The 14,642-nt window shown below is 32.3% G+C and overlaps 4 protein-coding genes across 4 annotated transcripts; 1 reads left to right on the top strand and 3 right to left on the bottom strand.

The window, feature by feature from the left end:
* Nucleotides 1-12: 12 nt before the first annotated feature.
* On the bottom strand, nucleotides 13-1,377 carry LOC123714719 (alpha-fibrinogenase albofibrase-like). The gene is made up of 2 exons (XM_045669139.1): nucleotides 472-1,377; nucleotides 13-394 (listed from the first exon to the last, which is right to left on the bottom strand). Exons 1-2 carry the CDS (start codon nucleotides 1,260-1,262, stop codon nucleotides 43-45), a joined length of 1,143 nt encoding a protein of 380 aa, XP_045525095.1. The 5' UTR covers nucleotides 1,263-1,377; the 3' UTR covers nucleotides 13-42.
* On the bottom strand, nucleotides 1,370-2,204 carry LOC123714723 (U11/U12 small nuclear ribonucleoprotein 35 kDa protein-like). Its single transcript, XM_045669153.1, has 3 exons — nucleotides 2,033-2,204; nucleotides 1,805-1,935; nucleotides 1,370-1,717 (listed from the first exon to the last, which is right to left on the bottom strand). Exons 1-3 carry the CDS (start codon nucleotides 2,106-2,108, stop codon nucleotides 1,370-1,372), a joined length of 555 nt encoding a protein of 184 aa, XP_045525109.1. The 5' UTR covers nucleotides 2,109-2,204.
* Nucleotides 2,205-3,066: 862 nt separating this feature from the next.
* LOC123712950 (raf homolog serine/threonine-protein kinase Raf) lies at nucleotides 3,067-11,023 on the top strand. Its single transcript, XM_045666365.1, has 11 exons — nucleotides 3,067-3,702; nucleotides 4,010-4,201; nucleotides 4,383-4,486; nucleotides 5,651-5,768; nucleotides 6,183-6,281; nucleotides 6,629-6,770; nucleotides 7,199-7,311; nucleotides 7,814-8,034; nucleotides 8,590-8,872; nucleotides 9,376-9,692; nucleotides 10,103-11,023. Exons 1-11 carry the CDS (start codon nucleotides 3,124-3,126, stop codon nucleotides 10,128-10,130), a joined length of 2,196 nt encoding a protein of 731 aa, XP_045522321.1. The 5' UTR covers nucleotides 3,067-3,123; the 3' UTR covers nucleotides 10,131-11,023.
* Nucleotides 11,024-11,315: 292 nt separating this feature from the next.
* On the bottom strand, nucleotides 11,316-14,565 carry LOC123707721 (putative uncharacterized protein DDB_G0293878). The gene is made up of 4 exons (XM_045658013.1): nucleotides 12,836-14,565; nucleotides 12,651-12,738; nucleotides 12,440-12,540; nucleotides 11,316-11,541 (listed from the first exon to the last, which is right to left on the bottom strand). Exons 1-4 carry the CDS (start codon nucleotides 14,131-14,133, stop codon nucleotides 11,472-11,474), a joined length of 1,557 nt encoding a protein of 518 aa, XP_045513969.1. The 5' UTR covers nucleotides 14,134-14,565; the 3' UTR covers nucleotides 11,316-11,471.
* Between the last annotated feature and the right edge of the window lie 77 nt (nucleotides 14,566-14,642).

Below are 14,642 nucleotides of genomic sequence, written 5' to 3' on the forward strand. Positions count from 1 at the left end.
ATAAAACCAATATATACTTTATTAGAATTTATTCACAATATATTATTCTGAATTAATTACAGAATCCAGCCAGTCCCTCATAGCTGCTAGATTGACATATAAGTTTGGTTCACAAGACAGTCCACAATGTTTGTTGTCACTCATGATTCCTAAAAGTATTTTGCCTCTCAACAAGGGTGCTCCTGCACAATAGTTGCAAGCTCCATTCGACTCTCTTGGTGCAGCGGCGCACATTGGCCTACCAACTGCTTCACACTCAGATCTAGGAACTGCTTCTCCTTTGGATAGGTGTCGCAGAGACCACATATCATCTCCAGACTCGCACCTTATTAATGGTATAATATTTATAGATACACTTCGGACACCCCGTGATATTGAAGTCTTTTCAATGCTCCTGAAAGATATAGATATACAATTTTTGTTACAATTTGGTTAACAAGTAAAAAATTAAAAATATGAGATTACCAATACCTAAATTTGCCAAAGCCCAAAATATTGAAAACTTCTCCTAAATTAATTAAAAGATAATCAAGAGCCTTTGGTAACTGAGCAACTTGAGGAATGTTAATTTTATCTTCAGATTTTATAGCTGTGAGATCATAACTTTTATTTGTGCCTTGATATAATGGGTGTATATTTATGTCGGATACAGAATGAACAGGCCCTTGCTTTATTTCTCCAAAATTTTCCATCATAACAAATGAATCTAAGGAGTCTACCTCTTCAATGGATTCTATACAACTTGCTGCAGTTAAAGACCAAAACTTATTTACCACTGTTAGTATACAGCCAAATACCAAATTCAGAGGTGGTTTTATCTTCACTAAAGCAAGAACAAAATCTTTCCTGGTGGTGTCAATAAGGCCATCACTGTCATTTATCACTTTTATTTTTGGTGTTTGATCTGCATAAGTCATATGTTCAATTTGAACAGTTGGAGGCGTTTTTATATTTTTAGTAAAATAATGTGTAACAGCATCTGTAGTGTGTGATGGATTCCAAGTACAGTCCACATTTATAGGATTTTTTGTGTGACTTGTAATGAATAAACTTTTAGTTGTTAATTCAAATTCCTCGGTTTTATTAGATGTAGAATAATTTGGTATATCCTTTTTACTGCAAGCTATGAAATGTAAAGTAAGGAATATAAGGAAGGCTATAAATCCTATAAGAAGGGTAGCTTGTGCTAAGCTCAGATATACCTCTGTTCTTGTAAAAGCCTTGCACCAACCTCGGAACTGAGCACAGCAAGCATTGCACATCTTTGCGTTGTTTCTACATTATTTTATTTTGTACTGACATTCACATCCATCTTGAATTAGTGATACTAACTTGAATGATTGTCATTAACTGTCAAAAAGCCCTTATGTCAATGGCTACTTGGCCCGGGTTCATGTTTTGCAGCAACATAATAAGGTTTTCGGAACGGTCTTTCGACGCATCCAAATCGTAACTGTCCAGATTCCCTTCTGCCACCAAAACCTCCTCCAAGCCTACGAGGTTTCCACCCTTGTAGTCTCCGCTCTGCTTCTCTTTCAACAATGATTTCAGCTCCATCTATGTATTCATGATGCATTTCTTTTAGTGCCTTCTCCACACTGTGGCCACTTTCATATTCTAAAAAAGCATATTTTTTTGATTTCCCTGTGACAATGTCTTTTACAAGGCGGCACCTTTTCACCTTTCCAAACTTAGAGAATTCTGTTTCAATAGTTTCCTTTAAAAATCATTGCAAATGTCATTAAAATGTAAAATTACATCACATTGTAAACCATTGTGAATTAAATTAGAAAAAAAGCTTTACCTGTGTAGTTCTAGGATTAAGTCGGGCTATAAATATTGTATAGTCAGGGTCTCCCTTAACCATCTTGTTTGGTATATACTCTGATAGGATTGCCCGAATGATTGCACGATCGTGTGGTTCGGTATCTGTTCCTAAACGTATATGAAAAAAAGTCACACTATTAATTTATTTAAAGTAAAATGAGAAAAGGATCCGCATTTATTACGCATATATATTAAAATTACTTACGATCAATTGAACCCACTTCAATGGGATTGTAAATATCAATGGCATATTTTTCGAAGTGAGTAGTATTTCTGGACATGGTAAATAAAATTTGAAATTGGTAAAGATTGAGATGAAATATTATTTTAAAAGATATAAACTAGAATCGCTTTACAATTCAAATAAAATAACAACGTTAATCATTAATTAATAAGGAACTTCTAAGTTGTAACTGTCAAATGTCACTGGAAAGTGGAAAATAAGCAAAACTAGTCAGACCGTAGTGATGTCGTCGTACGATCCAATTTTTGGATAGCATACAACTCTTGCATTGTTGTTGGATATGTCGCAGTTAAGTAGTTAAATCAGAGAAATAATTGAATCTCCAGACAGTTAATTCAATCAAATGAATATTATATAATATTAATTAGTATTAGAGAGAGTACAGCAAAAATAAAATAAAAGGTAAAAATAAAACCCTAAAAATCGACATTTAGTGGTATTTGATGTTGGTCCTAGGGGGCAGATTCTGTAGGAGTTGGCATCACTGTTGTTAAATTTGTTTCTAGTTTTAAAACATTAAATGTTTTTTTTTATATCAATAAACAACACAGTGTCAACGGTATTTAATCATTTAAAACAAGATTTATATACAATCATCAGGCGGTACGAAGTTCGTCGGTTCAGCCAGCACATTATAATATAATGTATATATGTTACTAAGCGGTCACTGAAGTTACGATCAGGATATTTAATTGGTTTATATGTAGAGTACATAAACGAGGTTTATAAACTCATTTTGGAATACCTGATTATCCTATTAAGTCAAAGCTATTGTACTTTTGACTCTCAGGACCTGTATACATTATTAAATATTCGACCAAGTGAGTAGTAAAGTTAAAATAACTTTTTTTATATATCTCTTTTTCTATTGAAATACTAGTCATGATTCATAAAAAAGTGTTATATATAAAACAACGCATCAATCTGTGCCGAAGCAAGCAGGTATGCCAACTTAGCGACATTTTAATTTTTTGACATATCAGAAATGGCAACAAACAACGTTTAATCAGCGCAAGTGTGCGCGTAGAAAATTGAGCAAAAAATAAAAAGAAATGGCAGTTACTAGAGAGAAAGAAAATTGTACAAGAAAAATTAATGGAAATATACCTGCATTGTCCCTTAACAGTGATAACATGTCGACGTCCACAGATAGTGACGATATAGCCGACCCAACGTACGAAATTAGGAACATACAAAGTATTATAAACGTGACCCGTGAAAACATCGATGCTCTTAACGCGAAATTCGCTGGATTGCAGCATCCACCGTCTTTATACCTTACAGAATATCAAGAACTAACGGCGAAGTTGCATAATTTAGAGCTTAGGGAACGAACTTTAAGGGAGTTGTTGCAATCTGAGTCGCCGGACAGAAGTGAGGAGTATTCGTGGCAGGATGAAAACAAGAAGTTCGATACGCTTACAAGGCAGCCGAAGGTGTTTCTGCGAGCGCACCTGCCAAACCAGCAGCGCACCAGCGTGCAAGTGAAAGAGGGTGTAAGCTTACGTGAAGCGCTATCGAAGGCGCTCAAACTCAGGAACTTAACATGTGAAATTTGTGAAGTGGTGAGGACAGGGAACGATGAAGTGATACCGTGGGATATTGATATAACTATGATAGACGCAGAAGAGGTCAGTTGAACACGAATATTTGTTTTGTGATTATAACACAAGTTTTAACAGCTGTTTGCCTTGTGAAAATGTTTCAATTTAGATAGATTAATTAAATAATTAAACTATTAATTTAAAATAAAAATAAACAAAAATTACAGTACCTCAAATATTTTTAATGTGTGTAGGTATGATTAGATTAATTAATAATAAAATGCTCTACTACCATTTTAATTTCAATGTTGCTAATTGATGTTAAAATGGTATAAAGGCACTTGTAATTACTCTTTTAATGAACTATTTGTTACAACCCCTCTGTGAGTTGCAGGTGACAGTGAGGACGCTAGACAAGCTGCCCATAATGTCCCACATGTCCCACCAATACACCCGCAAGACATTTTTTACCCTTGCATTCTGTGAGTGTTGTCGCAGACTACTCTTTAATGGCTTCTACTGCTCACAGTGCAACTTTAAGTTCCATCAGCGATGTGCTGACAAAGTGCCTAGTATCTGTCATCAGGTAATTTATATTAATATATTTATAAAATATCAGTTACTGAAGTATTAATTCTGATTTTGATTATGCAATATATTGATTATAGTATTATGTAAAAAAATATTAAATATTAAATAGCATAGCATTAGTCTGATAAGTAGTAGTTTTTTATGTGAATGTGATTGAAATGTATCCAATGTTGCAGGTTCGCATGCCTGATACCTATTACGCTGCTCTCCTTGCTAAGAATCCAGAGACACAGGCTGGAATACTGTATCTTCCCTCTCAATTTAGCTATAATCAAAATAAGTAAGTTGATTCTCCATATTAAATAGAAAATATTCCTTAAACATCAATTCTCTAGATAAATCATGTTAGTTATAGATATGTGTTTACAAATAAAAATGTGATGGTGTGCAGGTCTGCTTCCCCAGCCAAGAAGAACAGGGAGTTTGATATGAACTGGTGAATATTCACACAAGATCATGTCAGCGTTTGTTTTGGCTTATTGTAGTTACATTATTCCACTTAATTTGGTGATGAGTCTCAGGTGGTTTCAAATCCTAATAATCTAAGCCAAAACTTACATATGACTGCATGAATTTAAATTTGCCTTTAATATATATCATAACAATGGAGGACAGACTGAATAGTTGTATAAATAGTGTAGTTACATGAAATAACTGTTACATATACAAAGCTTTTAAACACTAGGTTAATCCAGCGTTGCTCTCCTTACACTAATAGCTAATGACTTATTATAAGAAACTTAACAAAAAATCTATGTTACAAAGCATTTGGAAGTTCAATGTTATTGAGTCAATTTTTTATTATAAGAGAAAGTAAGGCACTGTCTCGAGAAGGTATAATAGTGATTAGATAGATATTTTTTTTAAATATATGTTTTTAATATGCAGAACACCAATTTTGCTTAAATCCATGGTACATGTTTATGTATAGTATAGATTAAAATTAGTTTTAGCAAGTCTTGTTGATATAGTTTGTATACTATAGTTGTTTGTTAAACTGGTAAAAGTGTATTTAACTTATAAATTAATGTAGTCAAGTATGTTTTTTGCATATTGGTTTTGATTATAAACTGTTAACTTTTTAACCCAGTGTTTCCCATCGTGGAGCCAACGCCCGACGGAGTACAATTCGAAAATGGACTCGTAGCTTTTCCTTGTTCTCAAAATTTACTTAATGTGGTTTGTTAACAATTTCCTAGTGACTTCTTCTTCTTCTTCTTTAATAAGTTTTTTAATGGAACAATTCAATTTTTATAATAAAAATGATGTTACATAGGGGCATAAGAATTTTAGAAAGGCTAAGGTGGGGAATGTCACATAAAAAGTTGGCAAACACTGTTCTTAGCTATTTGACTGTTTACAGACCTAAAATAAAAAAAATATAGACTACCTTATATTGTGCTAATTTGTGGATATTTACAAAAAAGCGTTATATGCATTTCAGGCAGCAACACCCTCGTTCACTAAACCAACAAGACCGTTCCAACTCAGCACCCAATGTCTGCATCAATATGGTGCAGCGCCCACTCACACTAGCAGAGCATCAAAGAAAACATAATCAGGTATAATAAACACTTAAATTATTTTGTTAAGTTAACTATGAGACGGTCATTTAATAAGAAACTGGTCAAGTTTTTTTATGATTAAATGTTGTCATCATGATTCTTTTACTTATTTAATCATAAAAAAAACTTGACCAGTTTCTTATTAAATGACCGTCTCATAAAGCTAAGAGCTTTAAATCAAGTCACAACAACACAACAAATATCAAAAGTGTAATGGATTTTGACATCTCATATGAGCTAAGTTAGTAACTTTAGATAATTTTCTTATAGACAACGTCGACCTTTTTGATTTTAGGCATGGCGGTTTCCTCACAATGTTTTTCTTCACTTTATGTGCGAGCGTAAGAAATATTACCCCATGTAGCCAAAAAATAATTTACTATACCTAATATGCAACCTTGTGTGTTTCAGAGCAACAACTCTCCACAATCATCAAATTATCTTACATCAGGTAGACACTATAAAGACGACAAGGAAAGAGGAGATCAGCAACACAGTCAAAGTACACAGGTATTTATTATAAATACATTTTATATTTGAGTTTGCATTTATTTGCCTTTGGATTTATACTATGTGAAATATTGCGCCCGTCGCCTAGTGGTTATCAGACGGGGGGAGCTTTTAACAATCCTCTACAATTAGTAAATACATATTTTTAAGAAGTTTTTTCTTACTCCCACACAATGTCTACATTGTGTGCCAAACCTCTATAAGCATACAATTTTAGTTTTAAATTGCTTACTTTTTCATACAAAAGGACATAAAATAATATCATTAATAAAATCGTTTTATAAAAAATGTAGGTCTTAATCGTTTGCTATCAGAGCTTATAATATTAGGATATTAATATTTTGTAGGCATCTCCAACCGGTACGCTCCGTCCACGACGCGCGCGCGCACGTTCCGCGGATGAATCGTGGAAACATGCACTGTCGCCGCGAGAAAGTTATGACGACTGGGTTATACACGCCGATGAGATACTTATCGGCGCACGGATAGGTATATACTTGTTACTTTGGGTAAACTTTGTAGGTTTTTGTCTAAACAAATAATAGAACACGTACAATCTGATTTTTTTTCGTTTCGTTTCTGGTAATGTATCTATGTATATTGGAGATTTTTAAAAAAATGAACATATTATTTTTGTCAATAAAGAAAAACGGGACAATGCGGTTTATATTATACAAAAATGTTATTTCTCAATCACGCCTAAACGGTTTAATTAAACTGTTATTTTGAGGAACAGTTACGTTACGTTACACGAACAAAATATTTTTTGATACTTTCTGCGCGCGACAGACGTCACCAGCAAAAAATTATAAGTAATAATATCCTAACACACAACTTATGTATATATTTTTCTCAAATATTTTTTATCCTTAAATTTTACTGAATTTGAAAATATTTATATAAGCAATTTTGTACAGGTTCTGGAAGTTTTGGGACTGTATACAAAGCTCATTGGCATGGTCCTGTGGCTGTGAAGACGCTTAATGTCAAAACACCAACACCTGCTCAGCTGCAAGCATTTAAAAATGAAGTGAGTCATTATTGAGTATATATAGTCTATATAAAGTATATCATCATATATAATGACTTATTAAGATTGAACTCCATTTAACCATGTTTTATATTGAGGTGCAGTTGGAAAGCCTTTTTGGATAAATTGTTTTTTTTTAAATTTCTATCGAGTGTGAAGGTACTCTTCTATAAGGCGTGTGTCTAAGTGAGATTTTTAAGCCTTTTCATATCTTTAACTAAATTAAGGAATTGTCGCTTAGTGTTTGATCCAGAAACGACGCAAAGTCTTAACTCCCGTAGGTTTTTGACCTGTATGTATTGGATTTTGACATACAGGAGGCATACTTCCCGCTAAGTCTCGTTTCTGTATATCACTATTACTGTCATTTAATTAACTTTGAATATATAATATTTTTAGTTAGCCTACACGAATGATTATATCTGGATTAACTGTAAAGCTAAGAAATGTATCTATATATATTTTAGTCCTTCGAGCCGGAAATAATATAGTGTGTGTATAGGTGGCGGTTCTAAGGAAAACCCGGCACTGCAATATTCTACTATTTATGGGGTGCGTTTCAAAGCCATCATTAGCCATCGTAACGCAGTGGTGCGAGGGCTCGTCCTTATACCAACATTTGCACGTGCTGGAAACGCCTTTGCCCATGCTTTATCTCATAGACGTAGCTCGGCAGACAGCCCAGGGAATGGACTATCTACACGCGAAAAATATTATACATAGGTAATTCATCTTTACTGAAATTCGTGAGTATTATATACCTTAGTGTAAGGAATTCATAAAAATATAAATAACTTTATATTGATCACCATCATATGAATTATTTAGATATTATTCATTCATAAGACTCTAGTTAATAATATCTCCGGGGTAATAACATAATTCAACTTAAATAATTGTCCGATATAGTAAAAGATTAATTGTTATGTCGTGATATTTAAGGTCGTAGCAGGTCTACCTTATTTGTTATTTATTCGCTTAATATTACAAATACACGTTATTTTTTGGACTCACCTTTAGATAGCTGATTTCTAACGTAGCTTATTAACAAATCTAACGATTAAGTCGCTTGAACGAATAGCTGACATAACGTTAAAAACACTTTCATACCATTATAGTTCGACAATAATTTTGATACTTAATATGAAAAAATATTATTGTACCAATATTATTTGTACCAATAAAATTGTACCAATAATATTTTTTCTTTATAATTTTTGTGAATATATAAAATGACGCGCTCTTCCCGCACAGCATTTTATGTAACATATTTTATAGGGACCTCAAGTCAAACAACATATTCTTGCGCGACGACTGGTCTGTTAAAATCGGGGACTTTGGTCTGGCAACGGCCAAAGTTCGATGGTCTGAATGGGGGGCGGCGGGTGGTGTTCAATGGCAACAACCCACGGGATCCATACTTTGGATGGCTCCAGAGGTCATTCGCATGGAGGAGCCGGCGCCTTACACTTTCCGTTCTGATGTCTACTCCTATGGCATCGTGTTGTTCGAGCTGATGGCTACAGAGCTACCCTACTCGCATCTCAATAACAAAGATCAGGTGAGATATGAATTTGGAAAAGAAATCAAAACGGGAGGAGACAGCCTTAATGGCTCCCGTGTTTCCATCCATATTTTTAACACACGGGGCTCGAAATTAAGTCTTGCTCCGAGAGTCATGTATATGAGGAAAGTTATTTTTATTTTATGTGCGATTCGTACTTGGCAAGTTATGGGTTTTTTCCGTAATTATGCAATATTTTATTGTTTTTGGAACCACCCTTTCTTCTTACTATGAATTTAAATATTAATCTGTCGTGAATGACTTAAAAATAACCTCAAACGTAAGATGTTATTTATTCCATATTACTGGATAATTATATTCGGTTGTATCCTGTTTTTATAATCTTGTTTAGCCTAGTATCTCAATAAAAAGCTTTCAATACGAGTCCGTAGTTATTAGGAAATATTTTTTTTATGTCTTTTCACCGATTATCTCAGTGATAATAGTATAAAAAAGGCAAATCATCTGTTTCATCTACTTAACTACCCTCCTAATTTCAGATCCTGTGGATGGTTGGCCGTGGCCTCCTAAAGCCAGACAGCCGTAAGCTTCGAGGTGACGCACCCCAGGCCCTCAAACGTCTCTTCGAAGACTGCATCAAGTTCGACCGGCAGCAGAGGCCTCAGTTTCGTCAAATTTTGGCAGCACTAGAGTCAATGCTTCGAGCAATGCCTAAAATCACTCGAAGCGCCTCGGAACCCAGCCTTAGTCGACAATTGCACGCCTCTGACGACTACCTCACATACACCTGTGCTTCGCCGAAGACCCCTGTCAATTTCCACTTTAATACAGATACCAATTTCCCGGCCTTCTATGGGTAGGTATTTTTTCTGTATTTTATCTACCATGAGTTGTTAGATATACAAATGTTTTATTTAACTTTTTTATATTAAAGTGCGCGGACCTTCACTAATACAAATTGTTATTATGAAATCGGTCTTAAGTCTAAAGTGTCTTATCACACTGAAAACACAATTTAATAAAAAAATCAACAACAGTAATATTTCTTAATATCAGTTCAAAAATTAGTAAAGCTCTAAATTAACATTTCACTACCTCTTATTCATAAAGATACTAAGTAGAGCATTGTTAGTTCACTCAATAGACAAAAAGTCAATCAAATCAAAATCAGTTAACTTGTGTTATTTGTTAACTGATGAATTACATCCAATAATATGTGCCCTTTTTAGATTATTTCTCACATTATAATTAAGTACTTTATTTTAGTATACCAGTGCCAAATCAGCGGCACTAGGAGTGAGCGACCGGCGGGCGGCAGCCGCTGATCTCACACACATGCGGCCGCATTGCCCATACATACATGCAATACTATATTTACTTAAATGCACCTTTTTCTTTTCTTCGAGGCAACTTACTGACATCTGTGCCTGGAATCAGTCACTGTGTAAAATTATGAATGTTTCAAAATTTTTGGTTATAAGGATACTCTCAAATATTGTCCTTCTAGTTAGGATGCTATTCAAATAGTACTAATTTTTAAACAACCTAAAAAGTCGAAGTTTTTTTTAAATCCATCTGTATTTGAAAAATCTTACATTTTTAAGATAAAAAATTATCTTTGGTACCCAGATTATTGGCAACATTCTGACCAGAGACTAAAAAGCCCTCTGGAGGAATGTGCCTTAACACTGAATTAGTCTGTAAAGATAAGCCCTATCTTCAAACTTTTTAACACTAGAAAATAATGATTTTGCTAAAAATATTTGAAGGTTCTGTCCCTATGAGAAGCATGATTGTATTTAATTGTTGATTATATGTAAAAGAAACTTAATTTATGATATATTAGTCCTGTATAAAACTAGACATAGACATTTAAAGTAATATTGCTAGATATTTGACAATTTCTCAAAAGACTCACTTAATCTTTATAAAATTGCTGTTTATATTTTAATAAGAAAATAGTTAAGCAAAAGTCCAAAGGTTTTAGTTTGTCAAAAAATATGTTCACTTACAACACACGAATTTTATTAGTTCATAGCAATTTGAAAATAAAAAGTACTGTTGTACAGAATTGCATAATATTAAAAAGTATTATTTATGTAAATTGTAATTTATAGTTATTGTAAATATTGTCAAAGTTAGAGACCTATTCATAAGAACTTGTGTATACAGTATAATGCATAATTGTTGTTTTAAGGATCACAATAAATTATTGTTTCAATTTATGTGTTTATGTGTAAAAAAAATTAGAAATGCTCAAATAGTAATTATTACAACTTCTATTTTAGAATTCGAATAAAATATACAATAAAAAATTGTTTTAAAATCTATAAATGCAATAGAGTTGTTTCTGAAGTATGGTGGCTATCGCATTTGCACACCGATGTAATCCTTTTCCCAGGTTTGATCCTAGGTAGAAGTACATTTTGGTAAAATAAAACTAAATGCATAGTGTTTTATATAAAATATTTTATAATTAAATTTTTATATTATACATATTTATTAAGGCAGTGTTCAAATATGTTGAAAATTTACCAAGTAACTAAAATAATTGTATATAAAATTGATAGCTGGATAAAATGATTTGGCACCAATGTCAATTAACTAATTTGCATTCAGTGATGTAAATTAGTAACTAGTCGCTCTGATTATCCATTGCTAGGTCTTCCTTAACTGTTTTACCTTTTGCTTCATCTTTTTGTGTACTGAAATGAAACAATATAAAAATATCAGATTTCTATAATTAGGATATTTTGAATAAACTTTTGAACCTTGTTCCTTACAAGTGTATACATTTGTGGATATATTATAATACATCACTTCAAGAAATTGTCATAAAAATCATAAATTTTCAATCATTTCAATTTGCATTGGGCTCAAATTGATGTAAATTGAAAATTTTCTCATTTGTTCGGTAGTTATTTATTTATTTATTGTATAAGTGTTCTTAATATAAAGGAAGTTGATGTGTTGGAAACACAAACTGTGCACAGTTTTTCTATCCACAGTTTTTCTATCCACCAGGACGTCGAACATAATTAAATCATTAACACACATATATATATATACTAAGGCCAGTGACATATAAACTGTAAATATGTTTATAACAATCAAACCATTCAAACGATTAAAAATTGCCCGTAAAACGTCATAAACAAATCTAAACACTGACGCGCCATAGATAGCCGATGCAAGAAACCTGTTCTTGTCGAGAATTCTCATTCACATACAGGTGAGTTCCTATATTCGATTTTTTTTTTTAATGGCGTATATAGCATAATTTATGTTATGCATAATTTATAATTGTTTGACTTATGTAGTATTTTTTTAATTTAAATTTAATATTGTTTTTTGTTATATTAGTAAGAAGCGTAGCTGGTATCGAATTTATTAAATTTGGAATAATGTAATCTAATGTTTTTTTTCCCATATAAATTATTGTATTTGGGTAATAGAAATTCGTTTTTTAATTTTCTACATGTTGAGTAGTGATAGTGAGTTTTAATTGTTTTGAGGTAATTTTCTGTAAAGTTTTGTGTTTGATACAAACAAGATTATTACATGATTTTTTTACTTATTTTAGTAATAATTGTAAATACAAACCTATTTTTGTTAGAAGGCTTAAAAATCCTTGTCACCTGAGCGGATAATTTCTTCACACGGATTATGTTACCTTCATAAAGTTCATTGTCTCCATCTAAAGCCTAAGAACAAACTCTTATACTACTAGTCACTTAAAGCAATTAATTCTATTAAGCAGTTTTCAAAATTTCAGTTTCTAGATTTAAAAAAAAAAATTATAAATGGGACATACTGCTGTGGCTTCTTTTTCTGTTGTAAAGAAAATTCGTGTTGTGAATATTGGTTGAGCTTCTTCTGCACCACACTTTAAATCTGCCAGACTAAAAAGAGAGGTCAATTATATATCATATATATCATATCATATCATATCATATATAACACTATTGCATTCATTAGAACTTATTTCAAAGGCCTTACCCTATAGACTGGACTGTACCATATTTGGAAAAAAAGTCTCTTAGCTTTTGCTTATAGGTAAGAAGTATCCTGAAAGGTAAATTCTGTACAATTACCCCAGCATGCATTTTCCGATTTTTACGTTTTCTAGAGTTGCGATTATTTTTTGGCTTGGAGTCAGATTTTTTATCACTTGATATTTCAATATTTGCTTTTTTATTATTTTTTTTCTTAGTCTTGGTAACAATCATTTCATCCAGCAGATTAGTTAATGTGTGAGCATTGTCTCCTATACTTAAATTCTCTATTCCATGTGCAATATTGTCAGGTTTACTTTTTTTAATGTTTTTTTTTTCAGGTTCTCCTACTTCAGACGTCTCTATGTGCTTATTTTTTCTTGATCTTTTAGATCTTTTTAAGCTAATTGCTGCATTATCATTTTGTTTTACATTTTTAGCACCTGTATCAGTAGGATTTTCTTTTTCAACACTTTTTAATGCTTTGCCATGTTTTCTTCTTTTTTTCTTAGTATCTGACTTTTCTAATGTAGGCAAATCAATACCAGTCATATTACAATTTGATCCTGAAATATTATCCTTTGATATTGTTGAAGTACTAATATCTACAACATTGATATCTTTATCGTTTATATTACTCTCAGGTTTTACTTTTTTATTCTTTTTCAGCAATGCCTTCTTTTTATTAATTTCAGTTTTGGATACTAAGTTTTGCATATCATTAATAAATGGATTAGTGTCATTTTCTTTATCTTCTTTCTGTATCTTCTTAAACCTCTTGTTTTTCATTTTAGGTTTCTTTTCTTCTGTTTTTTGTAGCAAGGACTCGTCTGATTTAGTTTTTTTAACAACTACGTCATCATTCTCTTCTACCATAAAGCTAACAGATTTGTTCCTCTTCTTTCGATTTAATTTTGGAACATTTGACAAATCAAGTGAGTTTTCCAAGGTAGGTGACTCTTTTATAATGGGCTTAATATTGAGATTTCTTTTTATAGTCATGTTTGGGGTTGATGTAATTTTTGAACCGTTTGGAGATCCGTGTCTTAGTTTAGAGCCCAAATTTTTACCATCTATATCGATTTTCGTCACCGACACTTTTTGACCTTTACCATTTTTATTATGTGATTGTCGAGCCAATGATGTTTCATTCGAATCATTATTATTATTGGTATTTAAGTCTTTTTTCAATGTCGTACTGCTTTCGGTTGCAGTTTTGTAAAAATGTGCAAAATCCAAAGTTTTATTAACTCTAGAACTGTCAGGATTTGAACTCGGGAGACTCAATGATTTAGAAATCATTTTAGTTATAATTCCTACAACTAAGAATATGTCAGAAATTACTTTATAAACTTACAACGTTTAGGTTATATCTTATTGAGTTGGTTCCATGAACTTCTTCGAAGAATATTATTGAAATCTCGTTGTCGACTGTCAAATTTTCGTTTAATATTTGTCAAAAAGAACATTTGAAACTTCATAGTCATTAAATACCGAATACCATTGCAGACTTTTAGTAATAGACTTTCTGTTCCAATAATAATACTTGCAAAAGTTAGAGCTTTCGATTTTCTGTAGTCAAACTAAGAAATATTTAATAGTAGTGCCCATTTGATGACGCTTAACATACAAATATGTTTCGAAAATATATGTAGTTTCTATCAATTACTGTATACTTAAAATACAACTGTGTCTATAAATTACAAAAATCAAAACCTACATTCTTGAACTATGACTCTCGTACGATTTAGCACTAAGTCTCGAACTTTAACTTTGTGGTCTATTATTGCATAAATTACCTATGGATGAAA

The sequence above is a fragment of the Pieris brassicae genome, chromosome 1 (assembly GCF_905147105.1).
Source record: "Pieris brassicae chromosome 1, ilPieBrab1.1, whole genome shotgun sequence".
Classification (NCBI taxonomy): domain Eukaryota; kingdom Metazoa; phylum Arthropoda; class Insecta; order Lepidoptera; family Pieridae; genus Pieris; species Pieris brassicae.

Excerpts from the sequence above, each read along its gene's own strand:
- LOC123714719 (XM_045669139.1), bottom strand. The coding sequence starts at position 1,262 with ATGTGCAATGCTTGCTGTGCTCAGTTCCGAGGTTGGTGCAAGGCTTTT. Across the intron at positions 395-471 it reads TTGGGCTTTGGCAAATTTAG|GAGCATTGAAAAGACTTCAA; the intron begins GTATTGGTAATC and ends TATATCTTTCAG.
- LOC123714723 (XM_045669153.1), bottom strand. The coding sequence starts at position 2,108 with ATGTCCAGAAATACTACTCACTTCGAAAAATATGCCATTGATATTTAC. Across the intron at positions 1,936-2,032 it reads TGAAGTGGGTTCAATTGATC|GAACAGATACCGAACCACAC; the intron begins GTAAGTAATTTT and ends ATATACGTTTAG. Across the intron at positions 1,718-1,804 it reads TTAATCCTAGAACTACACAG|GAAACTATTGAAACAGAATT; the intron begins GTAAAGCTTTTT and ends TGATTTTTAAAG.
- LOC123712950 (XM_045666365.1), top strand. The coding sequence starts at position 3,124 with ATGGCAGTTACTAGAGAGAAAGAAAATTGTACAAGAAAAATTAATGGA. Across the intron at positions 4,487-5,650 it reads TTTAGCTATAATCAAAATAA|GCAGCAACACCCTCGTTCAC; the intron begins GTAAGTTGATTC and ends TATGCATTTCAG. Across the intron at positions 5,769-6,182 it reads ATCAAAGAAAACATAATCAG|AGCAACAACTCTCCACAATC; the intron begins GTATAATAAACA and ends TGTGTGTTTCAG.
- LOC123707721 (XM_045658013.1), bottom strand. The coding sequence starts at position 14,133 with ATGATTTCTAAATCATTGAGTCTCCCGAGTTCAAATCCTGACAGTTCT. Across the intron at positions 12,739-12,835 it reads GGTACAGTCCAGTCTATAGG|TCTGGCAGATTTAAAGTGTG; the intron begins GTAAGGCCTTTG and ends CTCTCTTTTTAG. Across the intron at positions 12,541-12,650 it reads CAGAAAAAGAAGCCACAGCA|GCTTTAGATGGAGACAATGA; the intron begins GTATGTCCCATT and ends GTTTGTTCTTAG.